Below are 18,178 nucleotides of genomic sequence, written 5' to 3'. Positions count from 1 at the left end.
TACCTTCCACGGCATAGCAGACAACTCTTTAATGTTGTTTTTTATTTCAGCTCTCGAGCGCTTCTGTGCCAGCTATCATTTTTGCGTTCTCTTCCATCTGTGCTCAAATATATTGCTGAATTATGTTTAAGACGAATATGAGCAAGTCATAAGGACCCCAATAAAAAATTCGTTGAATATAGCTTTTGTACAAAGAAGGGAGCTCATGACAAGGATCTGGAGGAAAAAGCATTGAAAACTTTGATATGGAACAGAGCTTTCTATCGTTCGGAAACTTGGTTATTAACGCAAAAGGATAAACGTATATGGAGGGCTTTTGAGATACCTGTGTGAAGAATAATTAAAATAATAAATTCAACAGAAATGAAAACAAATAGCCATTCTCCTTACCGTTCGTCAGTTGGTAGTCACTGAAGGCTCTACCGACTAGACTACCATGTCACCGTGATCATCAACCCGTGGATTGGTTTTTAGCCGCTAGAATTTCTCGTCTATTCCTCGTCAGTTTCTTCATTCTTTAACAGTTCCTTGCACTTCCATTATTTGATTCGCGTGATGAATCTTTAGCCTCCCTCTACTGCAGCAAATCCTTCCCCTCTGCAGATCCTTGTCTTCATCGCTGCCATTGAAGGGCGCATACCTCTAGTCAGATCGCACTCTTGACCATACGCCACGCCACTCCCGTGAGGTCTCGAATACATGGGAGAAGTGATAATTGAAATCCTGACAAAAATTACTTAAAAGTGTAGTACTCGTAAAGTGTAGTACTCGTAAAGTGTAGTACTCGTAAAGTGTAGTACTCGTAAAGGGTAGTACTAAGATTGCTAAATCTTAGATTAAATGTCAGCAGACAGTGGAGGAATTAGAAGGGACATTATAAACATTGAGTAGAATCTCATGAGAAGACAAATAAAAATACACAAATCATAGCGTCGGGCAAAACATAAGTAAAATATGAATAAAAATTGATCGATAAAAATTGAAAAAGAAGGCTGGTAGCGCTGCTATGACATGAACGTTATATTTATTTGAAGTAAGTGTGAGTCGATGTCTGCACGTCAAATCCAAGGAGAGAGTTTGTATTTATTTTAATAATTTATCATGGATTATTTGGTGGACGAGTACAGTTGGCGTTCAATGTGTTGAAAACATTTAAAATATATTTCAGAATTCAACTCCTTCAATTAAAAGGCCGCGTCGTATACCCCCTTCGAATGCATTAATCAGTACAGTTATAAACGGTTTATTTTCACAAAAATATTCTACAACTATCATTTTGGAATCATTCCGTTTTTAATTTATTAAGAGTGTATAACTGAGTTTGACATATTTTCAATTAGTTAAACTGAACTTTCCGTATTATCTACACTCCTCCTGCTTGGGCTTAGGCTTGCAGCATGAGTAGTTAGTAGGAGAACAGAAACTTTTGATATAACCCGCTGGAGTCGCAGTAACCCACTCGCGTCTGTATACTAACCTCATAATTTTTTCATTGATAGAACAAGCCTAGACGGCAGTCATCAACGGCGCAGCGTTTAATCTGGCCAGATTACTGGCAACGCCATTCTGTTATAACATTATGCACCACGAAAGAGACCCTTAGATTCGAACATACACATGGCCCCAGCGGGCGATGATTGACGAGTTCGTCGTTGGGGAGGCGGTGGAATTTTTTTACGCCGCTGAGTCTTTTGCGTTGACTGGATTGAAAGGAATTGAAGCGGGCGGGTCTCTTCCCTTCCCCCTCCCAGCCATCCTCGCCCTCCCCCCACACACACAACAGCGACGCCAACGAACGAGGGAGTGAACATTGGTGATGGAGCCCTGGCCAGCGCCACCTACCTCGGACATTGAAAACTACTCGGCGACCTTGTGAGAAATACGTGATGAAACTCGTCCGGCTCTTGCGTAAAAATAGCTAATGTCTCCCCATCCACGTAGGAACGAATTACGAACCCTCCCTCCCTTCCCACCTTTCCCGCCTATGCAAATGTTTCCGCCAAACGGAACGCGGGAAGCTTCGCACTTGGCACACGCATTTCACCAATGGCGTAGCGCGTGGCTACGCGCGGGATGGCGCACGCCCGAAAGCTGGGCAAAGGAGCAACTTTGCTGCCGTCAGGGGGGAATGTCAAGGGTGTGCATGACATCAGGATTTCCGATGAGGGTGGATGAAAGGAATTCTGGACCACAAGCGAGACAGAGATTACTAAAGAGGTAACACTCTAAGAAAAACTTGTCTCTATCGCTCCTAATGTCATTAAGGATAATAGCAGTTTTCAAGGCCAATAAAGAGGCTACTACAAGGGTACTGGGGAAGCTATGATGATGAGATATTTACGAAACCCATTATAAACTTACACGCGCTGAATTGAATAGATCATGTTAGATACCTCGTAGACATAATATAGTATATAGCAGCCGCGAAGTTTCGGTCGATTGTCCCTTCATTGAAGGCCGACATGCATTCCCTCCTGTTCACATGACGAGTGTCGCGACTCCTATCGTCATTAGTCTTGACACTGACCCACGTTTACGGGCAGATGCATAAGAGGGAGGGCTTTTCAATATTTCGTGGATATGAGTAAACAGATTACGTAAGTTCAACGGAAGAGAGCGTGGGTAAATTAATTCGGGATTTACTCGAGACTGGGATTGCGTCAAAATGTAATCTCAAATTCAAAAAGTAAGCAAAAAATACCTCCTGAGACTCGAATATACATGGAAATCGTAAATTCTCAGCATACATGTGAGGGCTGGATTGGCGAGGTGGCCCCCTATAATAAGGGATCCTGCTTTCTAAGGGGTTCACGAGCTATAAACTTTATTTGAGTATTTGTTTTGAATACTTCGTGGTGGGCGATGAAAGTACAGGGTCCAACGGAATGTATGCGTCGTCACGTGGGACGCTAAGCCGTGAACCATTTGGCACCTTCCATTAAGATTTAGTGTCGGCACCGTATTCTTTTCCAATCCTCCTCCGCTCTGCCTGATCACCAGCTGCCCAATGAAGTGTAACTAAGGCTAGCATATTCAATTCTTTAGAAACTACTTCCCTCTCCAGCGAATAACTATTTAAGTCAATGTCCGTGATCCCTCATATTGTGATGGGTTAATTTTTCCATTAAAGAGAAATTTTATTCTCCTCTTTGCAAATGCTTATTGCAAAACTTCTTCGAGCGCTTGAAAAAAAGTGAGAGTTGCATGCAGGTTTACTGATTACTTGCGAAAATAAATTATTACCCAAAATGTTACGGTAGGGAGCGAAAAGACCACCGTGGCACCCACTCATCAAAATACCTAACTTTAATGGGGAGAGTAGCGTTTCATGGATCCGCAATCTCGGATTATTGAAGAAAGAGTATAAACGCATATTGGAAGCTTTGGAGATGTTGTAATAGGGAATAAAGAAGGAAATAAGGTGGAGAGAAAAGCTAACGACGAAGCTTTACATTTAGAGAGGAGAGAAGAAGCCGCTAAGTGACCCCAAAAAAGGCTGAAAATGAGGGTGGAGGGGATATTGGGAGGTGGCGGAATGCTGAAGGCCGCCATAGAATGGAGAATATTAGGTAAGTTAGGAAGAGGAAGGGAGGGAACAAAACTGGTGGAGGCCAACGCGCATGTCATTATTGCACGGGACCGTGAAAAACCTGTCTTTGATAAATTTAGGCTACCTGGGCCTGAGTGTTCATTTCACGGTGGCGGCGGGGAACCTTCTCAGACTGCCAATCAAGATGTTACGGGTTCGATTCACACCTAGGTGGGTTTTACTCCTCTCAGTGTTTGGGTAGGCTTACACTCTAAAAATTCGATGTAAAAGCTTTTCACTGTGAAGAGTATTAATAAATGAATCGAAAAAAATACAGGAAGTCCTTGACAATACCTTTTGAGAGTTTAGGGCAGACCCTTTTGCTTTTATCTATATAATTAGTCCAGTTATGTGTAATTATATATTTACTATCTAAATACTGTATTAATTACAAATAATAGCCGGGAAATATCTGACGTTTAAATACCACGCGCTTGAATTTTTAGTAGATGCAAAAAAGGTGTATGTAAAATTTATAGGACCCTAATTTTCATTGGTTCTCATCATTTCACTTGTTCGTATGCTGGGGTAATGTGCCCCCGCAATATAGAGGCGTAAAGTCAGGCTCGGCTCAGATGCCGACAAACTGGGAGGGAAAAGGAAAAGCAAGATTCCCTTCAAGTTGCACGATTTAGAGAAAGTTTGTTTTACTTGTAAACCTTAAGTGTATGCCAATGCATATTTCTGGAGAAATTTATTTGATCAAGTTAGAGCACTCCATTAACTCCAGCTTTTCTCTGCAACACTCGTGAAGCGTCGCTCGATTGTTCCTCCCTCCAGCCTTCCGCAACTCATTTCATTGAAGGACGACTTTCATTTCATCCCGTTCACATTAGAAATGCCGCGACTCATGCCAACATTTGGTCTTGACACTGACCTAGGTTTACAAGCAGATGGGTAAAGGGAAGTCTGTTTTCAACATTTTGCGTGCATAATGAACACATTACGTAATATCAAAGGAGGGATGTGGGGGGAAATTAATTCAGGATTTAATTGAGGCAGGGAGTGAGTAAAAATTTAGCCTGAAACTCGAAATGTGAAAATTATCTCCAAAGATTGGCCAACTCATTGGCGTCTGAATGCGGTATCCTCGCAGAAAATTGGAAAATATTTTTCTAGTGGTAACGCCGTGGTCATAGAAAATAACGTAAGGCGGCTAATTCAATTAGTTATCAAAATGAGAACTTCTACTGGAAAAAAATGTTTACTTTGATAATTCCTTGAAAAACGTTAAAATTTCATTTGGGTAGGATCTGAAACACTTGATTACTGGTATTTTACTCTACGTAATATGAGGCTCTTTGATTGATAGAGCTAATCTGTTAAAAGCCCTGTAAAACATCACGGAAATACCACATGGGAAATTTATGATTAATTTAATGGTATCAAGACGGAAAAACCAAAGAATTAGCATTTCTGCATTTATCTTTCGAGCTTTATGTGAGAATAGGAGGGAGTTAATGGGAGAATGTATAGTTACAGGGAGGATTCACTTACCATAGAGCATGCAAAAAAAAACATGAATTATCAACGATTCGCATACACTCCGGTTACATATTAATTAAATGGCAACCCATTGATTTGTGCCTTTACTATTTTCTGCATTCCAGGCTTCGCTATGCGTAGCAAAATTTCCAATTTTCTCTTGTAAACGTAGTCATTGGTAAAATTTCAGTCATACACAACTCATTCACTGTGACAGCTCCATATCAATGTCAGACCTGTTCACCGATATTCTAGTGTTAATATTCATGGTTTTAAACTAAATATAAAAAGCGTAATGAGGTAAATACTTTTCCACCGGGTTAGTCAAGTCATTTATGCATTGATTATCCAATGAAAAGGTAGCGGGACCAATTATCTCAGTGAGCCAGGCTTTCGAAAAACTCATCCTGAGAGGAGTCATAATCGATCGAGGGGCAGAGTGTGCCCACCCAAACTTATATACCTATCGTTATAGAAATAACTCCAGTCAGGAAAACGAAGAAAAGGGAGAATGGATGCTGTTTAGCATGGCAATAGAATGAGAATCTGGAGTTTCGAGGGGTCATTCATGACTTCCACGTATCTGACGCTAGATCCTTGTCTCGCGAAATCAAAATAAGAGTTATTTGGATTGAGGGCGTACGGGTCGAAGGAGTGTCTTAAAACTCATTTTTCAATGAAATTTTTATTTGCGAGGTATTTGGTAGATAGTTCGATATTCTCAGCGAAGAATACCTCCTTTCACGAAGGTGAGGGGTAGTGGGAAAAATAAATGTATTCCGTGGTTCAAGACCTTATACACCCGCACCACTTCAAGTTTTTACTCCGGTTAACCTGCTCACTAAGTTGTACGTCAATTGACTGGTCAAGAATTCTTTTAAGTTATCAGTATAGCTGTCTTGCTTTTTATTTACATGCTTAGTGACCCTAAGTCATACTTTTTATGCCGCACCGTTCTCACACGAAAAGACATCCGATTGACCTGACTAGAGGCTGACCTTTCTAAATTAAGATTTCACGGCACTTCGGTGTTGCGCGTTCAAAAATGTATCTTCTAATGGCCTGGCGGACGACGGACGATTTCCTGGAAAAAGTGAGGGCCAAGAGAGGCCGAGGATCACCTGCGCCAAAGAGGATGAGCGGCTGGTTGATTATTCCTGTGAGTACCCCATAACCCCACAATGGCATGGAGTTGCTCTAAAGGCCTTTTGAGTATTTTGAAGGGTGGAATAGTGAGGAATCTAAATGGTGGCAAAGACGTCCAAATGTTGAAGAATGTAATGCTCCCGTCCGTCACTTCGTAATTTTGGGGCGAATATCATTTATACGTACAAAATGATACGAGGGTCATCCGGAAAGTAGTACCCGTTCGTGAAATAAAGACACAAAAGTAAATATTAACAAACATAAAAAATTTTATTTGAAAGAGGATACTTTAAACTACTTCTCAACATAATCTCCAAGCAAATTAAGGCATTTGTCGTAACGTGTGACAAGTTTCTGTATTCCTGCTGCATAGTCCTTCGCCGCCAGCTCATTGAGATACGCGAGGGACCCATCTTGCACAAATTTTTGCATAATGCAGATGGTGTTTAACAATTTCATGAACAATTGTTCGAGAAACATTGGGAAAATGCTCACAGATGTCATCAATTGTGACGCGCCGATCGTTCCTCACGAATTCGTCAACTGAGCTCACCAGTTGGTCTGTAATGACAGACGGTCTCCCCGAACGCTCATCGTCGTGTGTGTTCCCCCTCCCCATGTTGAAGTTGCGACACCACCGCCGAACAGACGACTCGTCCATTACATTGTCTCCATACACCTCCTTTAATTGGCGATGAATATCACATGGGCGAACGTTTCTTGCATTGAGGAATTTAATCACTGCCCTCACTTCACAACTGGCGGCGTTCTCAATTTTTTTAAACATTGTAAACAATCACAGAAACAACACAGGCAATGCTAGCGTCACGCAACTTGGCTCAGAGAAGGCAGACAAGCCACTGAAGCTATCTGACCTCGTCCAGCGGCTACTCGCGTCGTCAGCACTTCATGCGGCACGAACGGGTACTACTTTCCGGATGACCCTCGTACAAGACACTAATTTCCGTGCGCACCCTAGCGGAGATTCTAGAAGATGATTCCTAGATAATAATATGACGTGGCTAAGTTGATCAGCTCCAAGCCCAGATAGAGAGCTTAGATGGATGAGAAGATTTGAGAAAACACCGTGGCGCATATCACGAGGGAGATGAAAAGGGAGAGATGCCACAATGCAGAGGAGCAATAGCTAGCTGAGGAATGAAAGAGGTACTGTATTATGTCAAAAAGTGATGCCATTAATTTTCGCAATTGTCTATTTTGAGATACAGTGCATTTATCCACAAACTGCTTGGATTGAGAGAATTAAGATATGAATAAAATCTTTCCATTATATATTTAAAATGAAGACGAGATTTCCATGCCTCCATTTTTTGCCTTCTTTACAGGGGCAAAAAATATCTTTCCAAGACGACTGAACCATGAATTATGAGGATGGGTAGACACGTCATTTGGCGAAAAGAGGCAACTAGAACGTCTACCAAAAGCATTAGTTCCGCATGACCTGTCTTGGTATGGTGGTGGTCTATCGCATAAGTGATTGTGTGTAGATTTTGACCTTCTCCAGGGAATTACAATCATGAAAATTATTTCCTAAATTCGTAAATCTCATTCTGATAATCAAATACATCAGCATCCTCACGTTATCTCATGTGAAAACTAAGCCAGTTTTAGTTATGATTTGGATCAAGAATGACGAACTTAGTTTTCTAAACTGGATTTACATGTTCCGCGTTACTAACTATAAATAAAAAATGTATTTATAAATAAACTCCTTTGTATATGCAAGAAATTTCCAAAGAAAGGTTTTTTGTGAAATCAAAAGTAATTTATCAGAAGGGATCTCCACCGAGAAACGCTTGACAGTGGGATGTCACTAGAGTGCAGTGTGTAGGGCGCCGGGATGACGGAAGGCTCGAGTTCGATTCCCGGGGACGCCTCTAATTACTCTCAACTTAACCCAAGTTGTGTTATTTTTCGGGACCCAGATCTTCCCGGGAAACCATAGCCGGAACAAGGGAAGGAACGGGCCCCGCTACCCTGATGTGTGAATTTCACACGTCATGGACTTAGTACAAAGTACTGCTGCACTTCGAAGCCCAAAGTGATACAACAGTAAATAATAACGCCCTCTATCAAAATGAGTAATTTTTTATTTACGTGTACTTTTTTTAAACACTTCTTGTCTTCTATATACGTGAATGTTTTAATGTTCTTTTTCTTCCCAATAATTTACTCTTCCAAAATTCTCCCCTCATTTAGTCCTCGCATATTAAGATCTCCTATCCCTTTGCCAAATGTTTTACTAAGAAGCCATTTCTTTCATCTTCTTTGAATTTCTGTCAGTAACTTTCTCTCAGGCCTCCGTAGCATCACATCGTTTATTTTCCATTCTCCTCATTCTTACCAACACTATGTTTCGTTCACTGAGGGCCTGTAAAGTTTCTATCTCCATGAACCTTAAATGATATGAAATTCACTCTTATTTTAGAAGGAAAGAGAAATGAACCAAGCTTCAAAAATGTCTAATGAGCGTGCACTTGAATGTGTAAAATCTTCCACGTTCAGAGATTAATTACTCGGTCGAGTGTGCTTTATCTTTGGGGTAGGACGAGAGAGATAGGAGATCGAATATGGATTTAGAAGTTAATAGATAATTCTGAACTTCAATACATAAATATATCAGCAATGGATTCCTCCAAACCAAAACACGTTTTACATAGGATTAAGGACCGAGAAAAAAGAAAATTCGGGGTGATATTCCTCGGACATGCAGAAATCTGGAAATTTCCGCCGGCTGGTCGCATGATTTTGTGAGACATGATCCTACATTGCGTAAAATGTACGCAACATAAGGCGATGGGGCAACGTAGAATGTACTCCTTGTATTTGACTCAATAGTACTTTTCATTTCCACAAACAGGTAAACCTACATTTCAAAGCATCCTCAAAATGCAATGTATGCCTTCCTTTTAAATGGAATTCGAATTAATTCACTTTTGTTTCCAACTTTTTGTTGTAATTTTGAACAACATTTGATTTCACATAACTTTATAGTGATCCCGATGGTATTACTGCGTAAAATTACAGTGCCTTATTTAATTAAAATGAAATTTCACATGAGTGAGCCTGGAATGATTGAAGTAATTGTAATCATTATAATGCTGGTCGAGCATTATTTGAATAGATGGCCACGTACCAGCATGAAGCCAAGGATGACACGGAGGATGATGAGGGCGACGTGCGAGAGCTGCGCCACGGGCGGCGTGAGCAGCGTGAGCGCGGAGGCGGACAGCATACTGTAGCCGAACACCCGCCGGGCGCCCACCACCTCTGCCAGCCGACCTCCAGGCAGCTCTGTGCAGATGTAGCCCCAGAAGAAGCAGCCCAGGATCAAATTCTGTGTGTACTCGTCCCAGTCGAAGCGCATCCCTGACGGTGCCGCTGCCTGTGAGATATAAAAAAACACGACTGGTTAACTACCGACGACACTACGTGGCGCGGGTTGGAAATCAAACAATCGTAACTGGCGAACGATTGGTTTTAATTCACGAGCTCCATTGCACTGAACTGTGCAAGTCGGCGGGGTGAATGGTGATGTAGGTGAACGTTTGAAAGAACTATAATTTGCGCGGAAATTCCTCCCCAACAATTAACCACAACCCTGAAGAATATCATTGTTTTCAGTACTGTTACGAAAGCGCCTTCTTTCGAAGCTTGCGGCTGTTAAGAGAAGGCTTTCTCACTTCTCAAAGATTTTCTATAATACTGCGTTTAGAAAACGACATAGGCAATGTGTGCTTATTAATATAGAGCAAATTGCTCACTCGCTTAAGTAAAAAACAAAATTACATTTATTTCTCCAAGAACGTAACCTGTTATTGGAGAATGAAACCATGCAGCTGCTACACAACAGGAGAAAAATATTAAGCTGGCTGATCGTATATGAAGAGAATTAAGAGATTACAAACAAATATAATATTTCAATTTCATGTTATTCATTTCATATTGAAGCATTTCAAAGTGTCACCGTAGAGAGAAAAAGAAGTACGATGGAAATAATAATCCGCGATTCATCTTATGTGTGGTGTAAATAAAAGACAACGAATCAACCATTGTCGCTTTGAATAGTAATAAGGACTCGACGAGGGAAGCTGGATTTAATTTGAATCATATTTTTCATGCATCACAAAATATGACGAGCTATTTATGATGTCATATTTATTTACGCATATTTCCATAGACTTTAAAGAGACAATTGGGTCTGCTGTAATTCTATTTAAGTTTTCTTGTTTAATCTTTTTAACGCATGTAGATTAATGCCTAGGCTTAAAGCAATTTCTTTGCCACTAACAATGGATTTCCCATTGTCAGTAAAATCTTATATTTCTTTCTGAAGATTGATAAGCGAACATCGGAAAAGTAATGGATAATTATTCTATTCGTAAAACCACTGTTAATCACTCATGGTGGAACTTAAGGTAATATCATAGAAAACACTTTCACTTGAATCAATTAAATTCGTGTGAAGGAATAAATTGTCACAGGGAACCTCACCATTAACCCGGCAGAGAGTCAAACTGGCAAATTGTCCCGCACCAGAGGAAAGGAAAAAGTCACGCCACTTTTTTACGCAAAATGCTTCACATGGTGCTAAATCCCTTGGCGTCCAGCTAGATGAGAAACTACTTTGGCGCACGAAGAGTAAGTACAACCTTGACAGGGAAAATAGAGCAATGTTTTCCCTCTACACCCCTCTTAATTTTTAATTTCGCTAATCCTCTGCAAACGTGGTGCACTTCGTCTATCTGCCAAGATTCTACTTCACCATTCCATACCATGGCTCCACCACCTGCCAGCTCATTTCTTCAATTTTTGTTTAATGTAATTTCACACGACAATAAATGCCATTTCAGATATAAAAAAGCGTCTATTTTACACAGCGAAATAAGCCTAGTGAATGTTTCCTATCTTAGATTCCATGTTTACTGGCAGTCAGTATCCACTGACCATAGGCAGTGATCTATTACTATTAACAACATTTTTGAGATGCTGAAAATGATCAAACGCAGCGTGGCCTCATTTATGGCCGGGGTCCCTGAAAACTCGGAAGCAAAAAAGCCGACCAATGTTTCGGTTTTCTCTGCTGGTTCAAGGAGCGAGACTGAGGATCATCGGCGTGAAGATAAGGCTATTGGTAGGGAGGAAGAGCAGTGTGCCTATCGGCCTACGGCTATCTGCGGGCGCTGCGGTGACGTCGCCACACATTCCTCTCCTGACGCCATGGGACGACAACGGGCGTGCTATGGGCTAGTTACGGATAAAGCTGGCCCGAAATAAAAAAAAAAATCTTTTGTTTTTGCGGTGTCACTTAGCAAATTGACTCTAAAATAAATGGTCCAGCTTGTATTCCGTGCCATTTAGTCTACATATTACGCATTAAAATAAAAAATTGCCTCAAATTTGACCAAATTCCACAGAAACTTCCATTCTCATTTTTTTTCAAAATATTTCAGTTGAGTTTTTGTTGATTCCCTCGTAAGAAATCTTTAGAATAATAACATGAGAATTCGTCTTTCTATTTGCCTTTGCTTCGACATTCAATCTTCAAATGTTATAGATATAAAAAACGATGGTTGTTGTTGTACACGAATTTTTGCATAACGATGTAGATTTGCTTGGTGTCGAAACGGCTTCACGCGAAGTGACTAATGCCTGCATAATTATATGCTACATTATTATAATTATTTATTGTCACAGTATGCTGTAAAATGTATATAATGATCACACCATTGTAGTGCGATTTATTTAAAGGCTAGCTAGCCAGGATTCAAAGTCATCCAAGAGTTTCGCACTAGCAGTTTGGTGGAAACTCTAACTTCGTTCTGCTTTTACTCACGACGCCAATTCTACATCTTCTTAATCATCTCCTGCTGGCACTAGAGGCAGCATTTGTTTAAAATTGTCAGAAGTACCTATGTTTTTAAAGTAGGAGAGATAGTATATGTTTTACATCAAATAGAATATTTTGATGATAATGACAGCAGTCGATAGTGTGTTTTTTTCAACGCAATGGATCATTTGATTCACTTCCTCTTTAGTTTTGTCTATTTTTGTTTACATCAGGCCGAGGAAAATTATTTTAAGGGATTTTTTATCTTGATTCAAAAAACTTGAGAAATATGTACACATAATATTATAACATCATTTTACTCCACAAATATATACACAATATAAACTACTCATAACTTGGACCTCTAAGCAGTCTCAAAGGCCTCAAACCTTTGGTTATACTGCTATCCGTGAATTTAATTTATTTACGTTTTAGATACAGTCACTTGAAATTTCACTTATTCTCGGTAAAAGGGTGGGAATTCACTATAACACAAAATTAGAGCTACATAAGTATTTAATGGAGGCAGGAAACCTAGGAGATTCAGTCAAAAAACTTAACTTCGTTTTTCTTTGGGATCCCATCCTAAAACTTTCAACAGTTTTGCCACACTTCTATCTGTGTCATACACTTCTTTGACAAATCTCGCTGCCCTACACGGCACGCGTCTAATTCCTTTACTAAACCTGCCCAGGAGGATTCCAGATACTGACTGCACACTCTAGGTGAGGTATAACAAGCGAGAAGTGACATAACTCCTTCTCCTTCTCATCGTATTCCCCTCTTGACAATTGCTAATTTTCAGTTACTTTCTTCACATATCTGTCTAACATGTTCACCCCATGAGAGATCGAAGGTAGGCGTTATGCCAAATATTTTATACATTCTACATTCGGTGGCTTACTGCTATTAACGCCGTCTGGAATTTGGGGAGAGGACCTTGGTTTCCTGTAGTTCAGAAGAAAACATATTTTAAGTTTTAATTTTAAATGACATTCCCTGCACCATTCCTGAAGAGCGTCAAGGCCATTAGCCAATGCACATCTATCGGGCTGGCTGCCAATATCCCCATGATGTACAATAATAAATGTATGAATGCATTGCTTAACTATTCTGATGCTTAAAAAGCAGAAAATTCGCCATTTTCCATAAAACAATATGTTTCGATGAAAGACGCGCATTTTAATTGACATAAACTTCTTTTACGTGAAATGATTCTGAATTGAAACGCGCGTTTATTACGAGTTTTCCTTTTGCGCAAAATTGCTACAATTTAGCGTTTTTTAACATGCATTCTTTACAAAACATCAAATCTTAATTCTTTTCTGACGTTGCACTTAAATATTCAACGAGTTTCCAAGTTCATCATATCTAAGCCCAACGGCGCGTGAAATTCGCACACTCGAGTTTGGGAGCTAGCTAGATGAATCTGATTTCCGAAAAATCACACAGCTTGGGTGAGGCTGAATGTGCCCTAAGGCGGCCCAAAGAACCGAACCCGGGATCATCGGTCCGTAGTCCAGCTTCTTGCCCACTGGACTACCACTTTCCCCTCTACGTCCTAAAACTAATATATTTGCGTGATTTTTAAACAAACCTCGGTGGCTTGCAGAGAATTTTGTAGATAAAGTGGAGAAGGCGATCATGAATGATGCTCTCGAAGATTATTATCCCTATTGTTTATATTCACGGAATAGCAGGTAATTCGGCACAAAACCAAAATCTGGCGCAAAATTTATAGTTAAAAACTCTTGTCTTTTGCTAAGTCTTATTTTTCAAAATCATTCATCATCAAAAATTTTTCAAGCACACGAACGAGACATGGATACAATGACAGGGGTATCCCGGGAAAATATGCGCGAATAAGAGCGAACAAAATTACATAGAAAAGCAATGTTCTTGGTTATGAAATTAAACACCAGACCAAGAAATATATACCAAATTCTACATTTCAAATATCTGTAAACAGTAACTTGATAAAATAAAGCTATTACAAGAATTAAAATTACATTCATGCGGAAGTAGCCAAATTTCTCTTGACTGAGAAAAGCTCCACTTATTCCCATCTCGCCTTCATAAAGCCCTCAGTTTTTTCAGTTCTCCTTGAATAATAATGAGTATACTCCCTCAAAGAAAAACCGATGTCTCAATGATCCACAAATACAATACATTCCCGCTATGGCGATTGTTCTTCTGCTATTCTATCCCAAAGCCAGGGGTAGAAATAGGTGCCTATTTTGCGCCCACTTGCTGCCTAACGATTGTGGACACCCTTCAAGATCCCTAAAGATGAGCGATTTAGATGCCTAACTGATGATTTTGGATACAGCTATAGTTTTTGTATTCACAACGAAGGAGAAAGCACGTATGTCGCTGAAGCCCCACGAACGATGCTCGGGTGAGAGGATTAGGTTTGCCTTCAAAATTTCCAAACCCCGAGTTCGTTTACATAGCCTGAGTAGTTTTCTGGGAATGTAAGAGGGGTCTCTGCTTCGAAATACATCGCCAAGGGACACAATTTGCTCAGGAGATCACAAAAGACCTCTCTCTCCAAGCCTTCCTCCGGCCTGCCGAACTCCAGGAGGGACCAAGGGAGGAGGGGGATGGTATGGTTTATCGCGGGTCTGTCGGTTTTGTTCCTGGGTGGTGAAAGACAAGAGAGCGGGGGTAACGGTAAGGGAACACTCAAGCGATTTGTAGTCGGTCGTCCTGACCCGGAAAGTTGCGAGGGTGGAGAGTAACGTATCAGGCGTTGCCAGATTTCTTGTGGATGTTACACTGTTCAAGCCAAAACCCCTCAATAAAGTGCTCGATGAAATAATCGTCAATGGGAGCAACGGTACGACCTGTAGTGCGTTAAGTTCACTAATGGACATATATAAGTCCACAGATATAATCACGTTCCCCAATGGGCGAACCTAGAGAGGACAGAATCGAAGAACGCTTCGAGGACTGTCAAACTGCTATTAGGCGAGAGCAACCGATGAACAATTTCCCTCAACTGCTGTCATGACGTTCCACTTGGATCTCAACACAAATAATCTCACAATTCGGTTCAAGGAATAGATGACTTTCTCTACATTTGTATCATGCCCCCCCCCCCAAAATCCTTTAATTCCCTCATATTTCTCACCGCTTTATGTCTCTCATTACCCGTTTATCGTAATTTACCTGGACCTGAAATATCCTCCCTATAGGCTTCCTTCGATTATGGCCTTCAGTATACTTTCGTGCCTCAAGATGCGTCCAATTAGTTTGATCTTTCTTCTTCTAGTAAGCATTTCCCATAGGCTTCTCGCCCAACTCACTCGTCAAAGCACTTATTCTACATCTACTCAATGCCCCGCAAGCCGCCACAAGGGCGTGTGGTGGGGGTACTCGGACTGTAAAAATAGTGCAAATACATGCAATTCCAAACAAAAAACATGCTAATTCACAACCACACAGACGTATAATTCTTGCAAAAATTATTTTTACTTAAACACATGGAAATACACACACAAGCAATTAATATACACAATCCCATGCATCTACGAAGGCACGAGATGCCTTCGCTCCGTTTAATCAGGGTCCCGCTTGTAACAATATTGATTTCGATTTTTTACTATTGTGATTCCTGATCGCCAGAGAAAAGACCGAATATGAATATCTAAGTATCTATAATATTATATATCTGCACTGGAGTTTATACACCTTATCTTAACTAACCCGCTCATATTATGTTGGGCCATAATAATTCCCTTGGGTCATAATGAAACTTCGGTGTTCTGAACGTTGCTAATAGTCTCGCTTGATCTCATCGCGTTTCAAGTGACTCCCAGCCTAATTACTCCTCCGTCATGCTGGCCTTCTTATCGTAACAATTTTCTGAGGAATTTAGCGGATTGCCTCGGATTGTTCCTTAATTACTTTGCCTGTACATTTAAATTCATCTTTATTCCCTTCTACTGCCTTTCCACCGCTATTTATTAATTCTCTTCTTTCGGATGACAATAACGTATGTGTCTCACAGCCGTGGGAAGTCCATATAAACTTACACTAAATTCTATAAAATATAAGTCTACGCAAAAATACTACACACTTCCTTATGAGCTTCTTCCTTGTTCATGGGATCTTACTATTTACCGTTAGTAGGTGCTTTCTTCGCCATTCTAATCCACTTATACAGGTATCTATCTATCTCTCTTGCTTCTTGATCCCCCTTGCATCATCTTTCTTGCTTCATTAAAGATCTGGCTGCCTGAATATTAAAATACTTCCACTTGAGTATCTTTTATCACCCCTACTTGGAGATGGTCTTCCATACATCAACTGTAGACCATTTCTTAGTTTTGTTTTTAAAATCTATTTTGAGGTTTCACATTTTCATACAATCCTCAAAAGAGGCTAGTCTCCTGCCTGGTCTTCATTTTTATCCGTAGCCAAATAAGGCGTGAGGTCTTCTCTTTTACTCCATACACAGTTACTCATTCCGGGATTTGCTTTCTAGCATCATTTCAGATCACCCAAACTCAGCACGCATTATAAGAGTTGTCTTCCCCGAACTGTGGAAGTTACTGAGGCTCATGATATTTTATCTGACCATTGTAATGATCTTGATTAAATATTGATTGCGTATACCATCAGCAAAGAGTAAAAGATTAATGGATTTAATGAACCTGGCCCCCTCCACGTGATATCACAAACATAAGCTATACGATTATCAAATTTCGATCTTAATTAGAACGTATTCGAATGACGGCTGGCCGTGTGGTATGTGCACTCGTGTTTATTTGCTTTCAGAACGTCTTGTTATCGCATAGGAAGGCGATGTAAAGGTCTCAGGACGAAATTTATCTCGTCCAGTTAAGGGAATGTTCTCGTCGCGGAGGAGCTGGAAACTTCGGGGAATTCTTATCGCTCTAGTTCTCTGCCTCTGAAGAGCGGAATCTCGTGCGGCGCGTAAACCAATCCTCGCCTCGCTCACAACCGACTTTATCACCAATAATAATCATATCGGGGCAAAACTTTCGAAATGGAATTTCCCTAGCACGAAAATATCATTTTGCATTAGACAGATACGACCAATGCTTACAGGATTCTACTATCCAGCATTCTTTTTATGTACCTAATGTAATGTTTACTACTCTTTTGGATTTGATTTAATAAATATATAATGGGGTAACGGATACCCGATCGACTAAATTAACGTATACTATGCATCGCAGCTCGGTCACTTCATTGCAGATGGCTAAATACATAGTTTTCCTAGCCTACGGCAATTAAGCCCCAAATCAGAATTATAAACGCAAAGAACCATAAATATATTATTCAATCACTTCACTCACAACGACTTCAAATTAAAACTGTCAAAAAAATTATATCTTTGCTACATCAGCTACCACCTCCCTCATATTCGAAATTCTCTCCATGCCCCACACACGCTCCGAACAAAAATATTTCTCTTCGCTACATTATTTTCAGAACCCAAAAGATCAACCAGATTCTCCGCGATGCTTAATCAAATTATTAGAAACAGCAGATCCACCTCAAAACCTCTGAATGCACAGTCAACTGTCTCCGCGGCACTCTATGAGGCAATTTGACCCCGGATAATCATGCCTTTGTCTCTTAGCTGAAGAAGCATTGATATATCTATTGGGACCTATCCAGTCAAGAAGATAGAGCATCATTATCTAATGACCGAAATGTGATTTAAAAGTGGTGCAAGGCATGGGAGCTAGAATCAAATCTGAAGAAATGTGTTTCGATGAATGTATGGAGTAAGAGTAATTCACTGGAAAACATACAGGATACCTAAAACTCGTATAACAAACGTAGAAACCCTAAAATCCCACGAGGCAGGCTTAATTTTTGAACTAATCGAGTGCAAGGTTTGTGGAGCAGAGCAGATAGGTTTGTGACTAGTTGCTATGAACATCGTAGCAGTATCAAAGTAAAATTGGAGGAATTAGGTTGGGAAACTCTAGTTGTTGTATGTTTACATACAGGTTAAATTTACAGTTTTAATTTGAGGCAAGTCCCTTATCCGAAAATGTAAAAGACGTTTTACAGGCCCCGACTGACTACGATAGATGAGATCACGTACGTATAATCAGAGAGATAGA

At 40.3% G+C, this 18,178-nt stretch overlaps 1 protein-coding gene across 1 annotated transcript in view; it reads right to left on the bottom strand.

Annotated features, from left to right (window-relative positions):
- Positions 1 to 18,178, bottom strand: part of LOC139685679 (sialin) — a 176,342-nt gene that overhangs the window by 33,828 nt on the left and 124,336 nt on the right. Inside the window, exon 4 of the mRNA XM_071582657.1 lies at positions 9,378 to 9,626. Within this exon, the coding sequence (XP_071438758.1) occupies positions 9,378 to 9,626 (249 nt within the window). The remainder of the gene's footprint in view (positions 1 to 9,377; positions 9,627 to 18,178) is intronic.

Source organism: Hetaerina americana, unplaced genomic scaffold, assembly GCF_022747635.1.
Source record: "Hetaerina americana unplaced genomic scaffold, ioHetAmer1.1.p SCAF_12, whole genome shotgun sequence".
NCBI classification, from domain to species: Eukaryota; Metazoa; Arthropoda; class Insecta; order Odonata; family Calopterygidae; genus Hetaerina; species Hetaerina americana.
This window is presented reverse-complemented; position numbering and strand designations above follow the sequence as displayed.